We start from the raw sequence: 11,881 nt of genomic DNA, 5'->3' as shown, positions 1-11,881 counted from the left end.
CACTGGGCATTGGCGGAGTTTCCCCTTAGCTGTTTGAACGCTTGCTCCTCCCGGCAGGGGAGATACTATATCCTGCGCTCAGAAAAGGAACCCACTTTTCTTGCTACTCTACTTTAAGGAGACCCAACCTAGCGCTGAGGCGGGCGGTGCCGCGCCGGGCGCTCCCCACCGCCTCCCGGTGGCGGCAGGCGGGGGTCACCGCTGATTAGCTCGGGTCTCGGTTGAGGGCCGCGCCCCCTTCAGCGGTAGAGGAGAGTGATAGGCTGCGGGAGACCCATCCCCCTCGCCCATTGGTGGGGGCAGCGAAGCCCGGGATTGGTGGAGCCCGTGGGGCGGGTTCACCTCCCCTCGAGCTCGGGCTCGGGTGAAATCAGAGATGGCGACCGCAGCTTGGCTTCGGGGCGCGCGAGCGACGAGCTGGAGGCTGCGGACGCCGCCGCTGTCGCCGCTTGCCCGCCTCGTTTCCCAGCGGGCCCACTCGCTGTTGGCGGTGGACGATGCGATCAACGGGCTAAGTGAAGAGCAGAAGCAGGTAAGGAGCCTGGCCCTTTTCCCGGCCCCAAGGCCTCCCGCCTGCCCCCGTCTCCCCGCTTCACGGTCGCCTCGCGCTCCGCTGCCAGCCGCCACCCAGCAGCGGCCGTGCGCCCGGCGGCGCGAGTTAGATGAGGAGTGGGACAGGAAGCCCCTGGGAGACCGATGGTGTTCTGGTGGAGTTTGGGGAGGGGCCACCCGTGTGTGGCAAAAGGACCCTCGGTCTGTCTGAAGTCCGCTTACACCTGACGCCAGGGCTGTGGTTCTCAAACAGGTTCACCGCTATTCCTAATAAATCTTTTCCAAATCCACACCTCTGGGTTTTGAAATGCAGTAATCCCATACCACAGAGTGTGTCTCACATCCGTGTTGTTCCTCTCTCCCTCTCTCCCTCCCACCCTCGGAAAAGCAATGGAAAAAATATCCTCGAGTGAGGATTTTAAAAAATACTTGAAAGACCTCATTAGGAAAGGAGCTGAACTGTAACCGTTCCAAGAGGGAGGAGACTGTGCACTTGGGCACAGTTGCCCCCGCCTCCCCCCATCCCCCGCAGGCGATTTTCCTGTGGCAATTGGGAGCAGGTGCCAGTACCCCTGGGAATTCCAAAGTCTATTTGGGTTTACAGACAACGGGCAGAGCTTTAAATCACCGCGGAGAACCAGAAATCGGTTCTAGTTCTAGTTCTCAAACTTTCTTGCCAAGAGGAATTTCTAATCTCTTTGAGTAACCCCTTTTAGACAAAAGGCAGAAAAGAGCCTGACAGGCGCCTAGAACTGAAGGGGGCACAGTAAAAGGGGGTGGGTACTGGGGAAGGCTGGAAGGGTTGGCTTGGGTCGGTTCATGCAGGTCCAAAAGGGGTAAAGATGATCTCTGAGGAAGCACAAACTCTAAGTTTCAGTCTGATTCTGTTTGGTGAGGTGTCTTGGGGCCTGTTTCCTGAATGTGTCTTCAGTAGTGGAGATGCTATCTTCAGTGGCAATAATGTACTGTTTAAGAGCATCTGTCCACCTCTCTTCCTCTAGCTTCGTCAGACCATGGCTAAGTTCCTTCAGGAGCACCTAGCCCCCCAGGCCCATGAGATTGATCGAAGCAATGAATTCAAGAACCTTCGAGTGAGTCTTGAGGCCCACGCTGAGGGGGCAGGGGGCAGTCTGGGAGCTGGGATGAGCTGGCAGTTACACTGCAGCCTAAAAGAGCTCATGTAGTCTTCTGGTGAATGAAACCTCCTTAAAAATGCAGCCACTTTTTGTGAAGCATTTGGGTTTCATTGTTCCAGGTATCCAGGCACCTGTGACTGGCGACCTTCTTACAACTCACTGTGCTCACTCCATTCTGTTGGCAGGAATTTTGGAAGCAGCTGGGAAACCTGGGAGTCCTGGGCATCACAGCTTCTGGTGAGTATACTCTCATTCCCTAAAGAGAACTTCTCTTGCATGCCCTTTAACACCAGTCCCAAAAGAAGCAGAAAAAGAGTGAAAAGATTATACCCAAAGAAACCTAGAACTTCCTCCCCCTTGGTTCTGGCAAGGCACCCATTGACTGTCAGCCCTTCTGTTTTTTTAGGCAGTGACATTGAGAAGGCAAAGAGATTAGGCCAGTGTGGTTCACTTAGATCAGGATCACTTGGACTCTTGAAGTCTACATGCTTAATAAGCTCCCCCAGGTGATTTTGGCAGCTTAGTACTTCAGTCCATTCCCTGAGTTCTATCCTACCAATAGCATCTAGGCACACAGCATGGTCCTGGGCTCATTTAGGAACCAATGGTGGTATGTAGGAGAGGGATGCCTATCTGAGCCTCCGCATGAGGTGGCCAGATGATATATGTTCAGTACACTGTTCCTGGGCCTGGCCTATGTCCCCCTCTGGGACTTACTACTTGTTTCTAGGATTAAAGGGCACGGAGCTGATGGGCTCTGATTTGGATGTTGGCCTTTGAAGGCGAGGCCCAGCTTTGCTTGCTGTGCCAGTAAATAGATGAACCTATGGCCTTACCAGCCAAAGCCTGGTTGGCACACCCTGCTTCAGCTTATATTCACTGGGCATTGGAATAGAGGTGGAACACAATATACTTCTCCTTACATCTTCCCCTTACTACTTAGAGGCAGTTCTTGGATTTGAGCTGGTCATAGAAAGTTACATCATGAGTAATGATAAAATGAAACCACTTAAAAATTAATTTAGACCACCTTAATGGAAAATAGTAGAGGGAAGGCCACCGGGAACTTCCAAACAAGACTCTTTCTTCCACTGTGTCTTATGGGTTTATGAACCCCCCAAAAGAATATGCTTCTGAATCAGATGGTAGAAAGAGGTAGTTACAAATCAGAACCTTGAAAAGAATGCCAGATATGAGTTCTGCTTTCTACATGGTTGTCCTGGTTTCCAGTGTCACCACCTGTGGGCTTTCCTTCCTGGAATTGCAGGGGGAGGGCCAGCCTTTCCAGAGAGTCTAGGATGAGCCTGACTTCTTGATCAGAGTGAACATGTGCAGAGGATCTCACCAGGGTTTACCCAAACAGCAGGGCAGCAGTTGGTACCAGATGACCCAGCCACTTTGATTCTAGATCTACTGCCAAGGACAAGGCACATTTTTATGAGGAGTTCTGAAATTCCCTACCAGCATCTCTCCCACCTTCTGCTGCACTGCCCACCAGATTTTCTCTCAGGCTATGGTTCTCCTGTTCCCTGTTACTAATCTTGCTTTTTTCCTTTTCTCTCTTTTTTTTTTTAACTTTTTTCATTGAGATATAACTGACATGTAACATTATGTAAGTTTAATGTGCACAGTGTGTTGATTTGATAGCCTGTTTCTTTAGGTCCAAACCTATGCTATGAAAATCTCACCGTAGGCCTTTTATACACACATCCTTTGCTTTGTATCTGTTCTTACTGCTTTAATCTCCCCTCTTGTTTATTGCCCTTTTTCTTTCTTCATTCATCCGCTTCTGCACTTCAGGTTCTCTTGTCCTCATTAAGAGGTCTGTCTGGGATAAAGTGGGAGTTGCAATGACTGTTTTCTGAACCCCCTCAGCTGACAGAGGCAGCAGACATAGCTGGTTCTGTGTGTTTGTAAGTAAATTCCATGGCATCAACCTGTTGACTTTGTCAGCAGGAACTTGGAATAGGTGCTACCAAGGTATTTTTCTGCTATCTATAAATGTTAGGTTCCTGTCAATGTCCTGGTTTAATCTGGGCTGCCTTTTCTGTTCCCCTGAACAACCTCCACTCCCAGCCCAGTATGGCGGCTCTGGCCTGGGCTACCTGGAACATGTGCTGGTGATGGAGGAGATATCCCGAGTGTCTGGAGCCGTGGGACTCAGTTATGGTGCCCACTCCAACCTCTGCATCAATCAAATTATGCGCAATGGAAATGAGGCCCAGAAGGAGAAATACCTCCCCAAGGTGAGGAAATGGGAATGGAGAAACACACGCTGATCTCACAGTGCAACCACCAACCACGAGGCACCCTCCCCTGTTGGCAAGGGCCAGGCAGACTTGCTTTCTGTAGCCCACTGCCCTGAACCAGATATGGTTAGGAAGAGGTCAGGTGTTTGCTTTCAAATACTTCAGTCAAAAAAATTAAAAATAGGGCCAGACCTCCTGAGTTCATCACTGGACAACATCTGTAGAGAGCACTTTCAGAAACTGAAGACTAGGACTTGCTTCCTGTGCAAAGGGACTAAGAAAAGGAGAGGTTTTTTTCAGACTTATAGATACTGGGCTTCTCTTGTAAGACTTACCAATACCCTGGTCTTAGAAGTTTGAAGCAGTGTCATGTGAATAGGCAGTAAGTAGATATTCCTATAGATATTTCTGAAGTCATAACCAGGCCTTTTGGGTTTTTCCTTGCAGCTGATCAGTGGTGAGTATATTGGAGCCCTGGCCATGAGTGAGCCCAATGCTGGCTCTGATGTTGTCTCTATGAAGCTAAAAGCAGAAAAGAAAGGTGAGTCCTCTATTGACTTGGGAGTTGAAAGGGACAGAGGGACAGACCTGCTCAGGGTTAGGGAGCAATAATTGAGGTTGGCCTCTGCTAGGTTTCTAGAACTGTTTCCAGCTGGGCAGCTTTCTGCTTAGCACTAGGTTTGTGGGCTGACTGGCTGAGACAGGCCAACATGGCTGGTGTTAAGTAGCCAAATTCCTGTTCTTAGGAGATTACTACGTCCTGAATGGCAACAAATTCTGGATCACCAATGGCCCAGATGCCGATGTCCTTATCGTCTATGCCAAGACAGACCCGGCTGCTGTACCAGCTTCTCGGGGCATCACAGCCTTCATCGTGGAGAAGGTGAGTAAAGGGGGAGTGGACGGTGGGAGGCCTTTGTCTCCTGACAGTGGTGCCAGAGATAGATCCCTTCAGCTGATGGCAAACATGATCAATCCTGTGTGCTCTGTCAAGGCTCCCTGGGGTGAGGGTGAGGCAGAAGAGCAGACTGAAAGGAGGGTGGCGAAAAAGTGGAGGCCATGGAAGATGGGTCAAGTCTGAGATCAATGGAGCTGGCCACTGAGCTGGACCACCCAAAGGGCCAGGATGATGAGGACTGAAAGGAGACAACTGGATTTGACAATGAAGTTGTCATCAGGGGGCTGCTGAGAGCAGCTATGGAAGACTGAAGTGGGAGTGGGAATATGAATGGAGATTGCACCTTTCAAATCTTGACAATAAAAGCAAGAGGGAGATAGAGCAGGAGTTAGAATGAAAAGTTGGGAGTTTGAGTTTGTTTTTAAGAATGGGAGAGCTGAGCAAATTTTTTGGTAAAGAGAAAGGAAAATAGGAGAAGGAGACCTTGAAATGTGTCTGAGCAAGTGAACAAAACACAGTGGAGAGTTGAGGGAGGCTGGTTACAGGTGATGGGGGAGGAAGATCTGCCTGGTGACCTTGAGGTGGAAGGCCAGGGCACTGTGAGGGCTGAGGACGACCGAGGTGAGTGAGTTGGTAGACAACTTCATGAATTAGTGTCATAAAGGTTTGCAATATCCTTCCTAGGAAGAGGGGAAAGTAGCTGACTAGGATTGGGGAACAAGAGTAGCCCAAAGGGCCTGGCTAAGATTAGAAATCTCAAGGTTATGCAACATTGCTCTCATCAGCCAGGAGGTGAGGGAAACCAGACTTTCACTCTGGGCGCTTGCCAATGCACACTGCATCTGATCAGTCCAGGTCAAAGCAGGTAGGTAGTTAAATTGATCCCGGCTGGGATTCAATTAGGTACAAATGGCAGAGGAACAAAGGGCCAAAGGAAATGAATGGGCTGGTGAGAATGTCTTGGAAATGATTTCCCTGAGGAAAGGAAACAAAGCCAGGAAGGGTCAGGACGGCCCCAGGCATCAGGCTTTTGAGAAAGAAGTTCCCCTGTGAGAAGTGGGGAGAATGCAAGCTAGCAGCAGAGAAGGCTAAGGTCTGGGTGGGGTGTTAGGGCTGGAGCTTCCAGGAGTGGAGCAGTTGTGTAGAGGGTGGGGCTCCTGGAAGTAGAATACTGATGTGCCGTGGGAGTACTGGGATTTGATGGGAAGGTGGGTATTTTGCAGGCGTCTTCCCTTTACTAGACCTCCTTGCGGCCTGATCTATAATCAAGGCCACCTTTTGTTTCCATAAAGAGCATGCCTGGCTTCAGCACCTCCCAGAAGCTGGACAAACTGGGAATGAGGGGTTCTAACACCTGTGAGCTAATCTTTGAAGACTGCAAGGTTCCTGGTGAGTCCGAGAAAGGGTTAGCCCCTGTCCTGACCCGTTCATAAGTTGAGAAAGTCCATCTCTGGGTTAGAGAGCCTCCCCATTCTTAGCTTACCAATGATTTGTGGCTAGATGGTGGGCCTGCCCACTGCTGTACTTGCCCACTTGCCCACTGACCCATATGTGTGGGACTCTGGGGCTGTTGGGCAGCTGTTTGCCCTGTATGCCTGACTGTGGCTGCAGTGAAAGGTGGTGTTTCCTATGTGGATAGCACACTGTGTCTAGGGTTGGATTCCAGTATCTGGAATAGAAAGATAAGATCTCTTGCCCACTAATGTCCTTCAGACATCCTTATTTGTATATTTCCCTGTACATCCTGTGTGAGATATTCATTAACAATGTTTAAAAACCACTCAAATACACTGATGGAAGCCAGACTCAACGAAGGGAAGGCATTTCAGTTTGAGTATTTTCTCCCCTGAAGTGTAACTGAAAATGTGACACTGTGGGAGAGCCAACACACCCTTCATGTGCTAATGAGACCAAGGACATAGATTTGATCACGGACTAGGTTTGCTCTGCACCTCAGTCATGGACCACCCCTCGCCCCCATGATCCACCACCTGAGAAAAGTGTGCTTTGGTTACGAAGAGCATCAAGGGAGTGGGGGATCAGTGCAAATCCTCCTTTGTAAGCAGGAAAACACTCCAAAGTCATCCAAGGTCCTGCTTCTGGGTGGAGAGGTGCTTAGCAGTTTCTGTCACTAGTATTGAATTGCCCATCTCCTGAACAATGACTCTTCCATGGACCACCCTTGGAGGGGAGGGGACGGGTAATATTGGACCAGGGCAAGGCTCAACCTGAGGGAGAGTAATTATGGACACAGGTGTAAAAATACTAGGAAGGGTTTTGATGACTTCTAGACCAAATTAGCCTTTCTTATATCCGATCCAAGGCAGCAGAGGAGGAGACCTAAGGATTGAGCCTTTGGGCCTTTGTGTCTGATCTTGTGGATGGTGTGTGTATGGAGGGGTGGGGGTGTCTGTCTAGCAAGCTCTACTTCTGACTGGAAGTAGTAAACTCCAACCTGTTCTCTCACCCAGAACCACCCTAGTTGAAGGTCAGGTGACATATTTTAGTGCCTTGTATGAGAGCCTTGGTACCAAACCTAGCAGCTTTTATAAAAATGAGGAGTCTGTGGACAGCCCTCTTCCCTCTGACCAGCACTTTTCCCAGCAGCTGACAACATCTTGGGCCATCTAAGTAAGGGCGTCTACGTGCTGATGAGTGGGCTGGACCTGGAGCGGCTGGTGCTGGCTGGTGGGCCCCTTGGGTGAGTGTGAGGCTCAGGGTGGGGGTGGGGGAGCTGGGCTTTTAGCCTCCCTGGCAAACAGCAGCTGCAGCCTTCCCCTTGTGGAACAAGGGGAGCTGCCTCCACGCCAATGTACTCTCTTTCCTGGGAATAAAAAGAACCTTCCAGGTATAATTTCTTCACACTGAAGGGAAAGATCATTCTTTGAAAGACAAAAGGCCTGAGGAGCAATACCACGTAGTTACTCAGGATGTGAAACAGGACACCCAGGTTCTAAGGCCCCACTGCGCAGGAGTCTTGCCACTCTGTCTGGTCAGGGAGGGGGCGGGGGCACAAGTCCTCAGTGACTGAGCTGGGGAGACAAGTGTCCCTGTTCTCCTTCTCTCCTCCCTAGAACTCCAGCTCCTTGTCTCGCTGAACTGTCCCCCCCAGGCCTTTTCACGTTGGCATGTTGCCCCCCCCCCCAGCTGGCAGCAGGGGAGACAGTGAAGCACCACCCATGTCTTTCTCCTTTCCACAGGATCATGCAAGCTGTCCTGGACCACACCATTCCCTATCTGCATATGAGGGAAGCCTTTGGCCAGAAGATTGGCCACTTCCAGGTGAATAGAATGCTTTGTTGAAATATGCTCTTTTATTGGGTTCAAGTTTTCTTTAACAAATGAGGGCATGGGGGCGTGTGCTATGGGCATTTACCAACCTTCCCCAGCAGAATGAGTTTGAATGTTTGGGATGCAGGCTTCTTCAGCATGCTACCTGGCTTTGGAAGTTGTCAGGAAGTTCATCACATGTCTCCTCACTTCCTGTTTGAGATGAATGAACTAAGCATTATAAGGCTGGAGGGTGAGGCGTGCAGGTTTGGGGAGGCATGGGGGAAAGGGAGCAGCATTTCCAGTCACACTTTCTGGTCTGAAGACACTGCAGGATGTTAATGAGGGTGGTGGGTGGAGGGCCATCTCCAGGTGCAGCAGCAGCCCTCTACCATCTCTCTCATCCTAGGCAAGTCCTATCTGCTCTCTGTGCCCTGATGTCCCCATTCTGGCTGTCACGTTGCTACTACTTATCTGCTTTTGGTAACTAGGGAGAGTGTCTGAGAGGAAAGTTGACTTGTGATCTCCCTTTGTGTCCAGTTGATGCAGGGGAAGATGGCTGACATGTACACCCGCCTTATGGCATGTCGGCAGTACGTCTACAATGTCGCCAAGGCCTGTGATGAGGGCCACTGCACCCCCAAGGTAAGGGCCAGCCCAAAAGGAGGCAGTAGGCGGGTTACTGGGACTCACTCTCTGGCTCTCTGCATGGCCATGACTGGGCTCTGCTGACGTGGGACCTCCTCCCACAGGACTGCGCGGGTGTGATTCTTTACACAGCTGAGTGTGCCACAAAGGTAGCCCTGGATGGCATTCAGTGTTTAGGTGAGTGCCCCCACCCCCCCAGGGCTTGCCTGTTTCCAAGAGGTTTTCTGTTCACCCCTCACTCTGAGCTTCAGCTAGCTGCAGCTGAGCTGGCGCTGTTAGGCTGCTTCTTCCCCAGTTACTAGGAGAACATGGAAAAGCAAATGAGAAAACTGCTGGAGGCAGCAATGCCTCCCTCACATCTTCCTCACCTAGTCCTGTGGACACTGGACGGTGGAGAGAGATGCCTCAGAGGTGGGACAGCCTTGTTTCAAAGCTGCACAGTGGTTAAGAGCACAGACTGGAGCCAGATGGCCTAGGTTTAAATCCTGCCTTTACCACTCACCAGCTTTGTGACTTGTGCAAATTACTTGGCTTCTCTGGGCCTGGCACCCAGAGTGCTGTGCAGTGTCTCCTTGTTCCTCTTCTGCATGTTTGCCAGTGGTCCTCCCCCTCCTTCCTGCTATCCTCTGCACCATGGGGGCCTTCCAGCCTCATGTCCACTGCCCTCCCAAGTAAGGTATTCCCCATAACCCGCCCTCTCACCACCTTTTGCTGGTTCTCTTTGATCAGTCACTTCCTCTGGCCTGTTTCCGTATCCTTGGCCTTCTGTTTACTTCTCTTGCTTTGCCCACTGCTTTTCCTGTTGTCCTTTCTTCTCTGCCCAAATCCTGACTACAGGTGGCAATGGCTACATCAATGACTTTCCCATGGGCCGCTTTCTGCGAGATGCCAAGCTGTATGAGATTGGCGGTGGGACCAGTGAGGTGAGGCGGCTGATCATTGGCAGAGCCTTCAACATGGACTTCCACTAACCCCAAGACCTTCACTCCATTTCTCAGTACCTAGAGGCCTTTGAAAGTAGAGGTGTGGCAGCTGTCCTCCCCTGCCTGAAGCAAGTTCTGCTGCTTGGCTGCCCTTCCTTGCATCAGCCCTCTGGCCTCTGTGTGAGGTTGAGTTCTCTACAATGGCTGCCAAGCAGTGGCCTCAGAGTCAGGCCAGCCACACCAACCAGCCTAGGAAAAGCATTCAATGGCTTAAAATGGACTTGGCAGGAAGCATGATGGCTTTTGTAAGGCTGTTGGGATGGGCTTCAGTGACCCTGTGCCCTCGCTCTCTAATTTCCAATCCTGATGCACCCACCTCCCAGGGTGGTCACGTGGGGCCAGACAGGCAGTCACCTCTTTTTCTTGGCTGAGCCTCTGGCAGGGTGAGCCTCTACTTAATTACTTGAACGTGGTAGCCTCTTCCAGCAAAAAAAAAAACACCGAAACCTAGCCCTTGTTTGTGCTGATTTTTAGAGGCATCAGCACCCAGTATCTTGTGAGCAGGCACCCACTCTGCACAGCCCCTGTGTTCCTCCAGGGGCTTCATTCTTTAGGGCTGAAATCCCACCATTCTGGGGTGGAGCTCTGTGGATAGGCATCTCAGAACCTGTGCTATCTAGGCTACAGTGGGGCAAAGGTCAGCATGATTGTAAAGGATTAGTTTGACATTGGCTTCTGAGCACCTCTGAGCCCTTCAGCACTGCTGTGCCACCACCACCACCGTCATCCTGGCCATGTGACAGCCCACAGCTGACTGGGCAGCGGGCCTGTGTGGACTGGCTCAACTCCAGCCAAGGCTGCCTGCATACATTTCTCTGGACACCTTATGGCTAATTCTGTTACAACTGCACAGTGGCTGCTGCCATTTTGTATTAAACATATTATGAATCAGACCTGTCTGCGTCTACACTGGTGTTTTTGGGGAGAGGCAATTGACTTGCCTCCTGTCTGGCTCTAGCCCCATGGAGAGTGACTGGTCCAGGTCCTGCTCCTGCCCTCCAGTCTGCTCATTTGTGAAAGGGGGACATGGTGGTGGAATCAGCCCTTAGGAGAGAAAAGGTCTCAGCCTCCCTTTTCCAGATCTCCAGAAATTTTTAAAAAGAAGTTGGAAGTCCATAGTGGTGAGAGTGTTAGAGCTAGAAGGAAGTTCATAAATTTTTGGAAACTATCCCCATGTGTTTTAAAAGATCAAGACAGTTTGATTTTCCCAAGGTCAAAATAGGAAATCTAGAATCCAGAGCAGCAGAAATGGGGATTCTGAAAATGCCATCCTGGGGCCCCACTGCACAGCTGCCTGGCTAGAGCATAGAGAGGAACAGGTTTGGGTGGTTCCATTCCATCTAAGTAAGTTCCCTAAAACAACTGGTTTTCCTGGCTCTTAGCCCAGCGATGCCTCTTAATTTTTAGTCTTGGCCTATAGCCAAGTGCTGTTCCACACCTATCCCAGCCCAGTTCCAGCTTGAGGGAGGAAGATCCAGGGCGTGTGGCACTGTCCCTTTGCTTTCCCCACTCTGCCTGCCTCTTGCTATGTTGATGAATGTGGCTAAAATGGTGGTCTTGCTGGGTTTAATGTGTAGCTGGAACAACAAGCCTGGAAACATTCAGAATGTGACAGAATGGGGTGTTTTGTCCAGCCAAGGTGGGCCCGGCAGGGGTGGCTCAGCAGTTGAGCATCGACCTAAGATCCAGGAGATCGCCGCTGTTCAGTTCCTGGTTAGGGCACTTGTCCAGGTTGCGGGCTCAATCCCTGGTGGAGGGGCCTGCAGGAGGCAGATGATCAATGACTCTCATCATTGATGTTTCTATCTCCCTCTTCCTTTCTCTCTCTGAAATCAATAAAAGACAAATAAAAATTTTAAAAAAGGTGGGTTACAAATCCTAACACCAACTTGGGGAGTAAATGATTGTTCTCCTAAAGCCAAAATAAAAAGTGTAGCTTGAGTCATGAATGGAAGAGCAGTGGACCCTTCCTCTGGTTCTTGTGGGAGTTTTTGGTGGTTTACATGCACATGCACTGTGCAACTCTACAGCATCAGCTGCCAGCCCTACTACTTCCTGGGGCTGCCTTTAATTCAACTCTGATTTTAGGCAGGTTACACTATCAGCCTAAGCTCCCCTGTTGACTACCACCCCAGTTTTCCTACT

At 50.5% G+C, this 11,881-nt stretch overlaps 1 protein-coding gene across 2 annotated transcripts; it reads left to right on the top strand.

Moving 5' to 3' along the window:
• The first annotated feature begins 351 nt into the window (after positions 1-351).
• On the top strand, positions 352-10,629 carry IVD (isovaleryl-CoA dehydrogenase). 2 transcript variants are annotated; one of them, XM_016220438.2, is made up of 12 exons: positions 352-532; positions 1,554-1,643; positions 1,874-1,925; positions 3,765-3,934; positions 4,385-4,478; positions 4,684-4,820; positions 6,128-6,224; positions 7,443-7,536; positions 8,036-8,117; positions 8,646-8,750; positions 8,858-8,930; positions 9,591-10,629. In XM_016220438.2, exons 1-12 carry the CDS (start codon positions 377-379, stop codon positions 9,722-9,724), a joined length of 1,284 nt encoding a protein of 427 aa, XP_016075924.2. In that variant the 5' UTR covers positions 352-376; the 3' UTR covers positions 9,725-10,629. The 2 variants fall into 2 exon arrangements, with proteins under 2 accessions (XP_016075924.2, XP_016075923.2); XM_016220437.2 differs by having other exon boundaries at positions 7,440-7,536.
• Positions 10,630-11,881: the final 1,252 nt, after the last annotated feature.

The sequence above is a fragment of the Miniopterus natalensis genome, chromosome 1 (genome assembly GCF_054644295.1).
Source record: "Miniopterus natalensis isolate mMinNat1 chromosome 1, mMinNat1.hap1, whole genome shotgun sequence".
Lineage (NCBI taxonomy): Eukaryota > Metazoa > Chordata > Mammalia > Chiroptera > Miniopteridae > Miniopterus > Miniopterus natalensis.
Note: the sequence above shows the minus strand (reverse complement) of the source record. Positions and strands in the feature narration are given on the sequence as shown.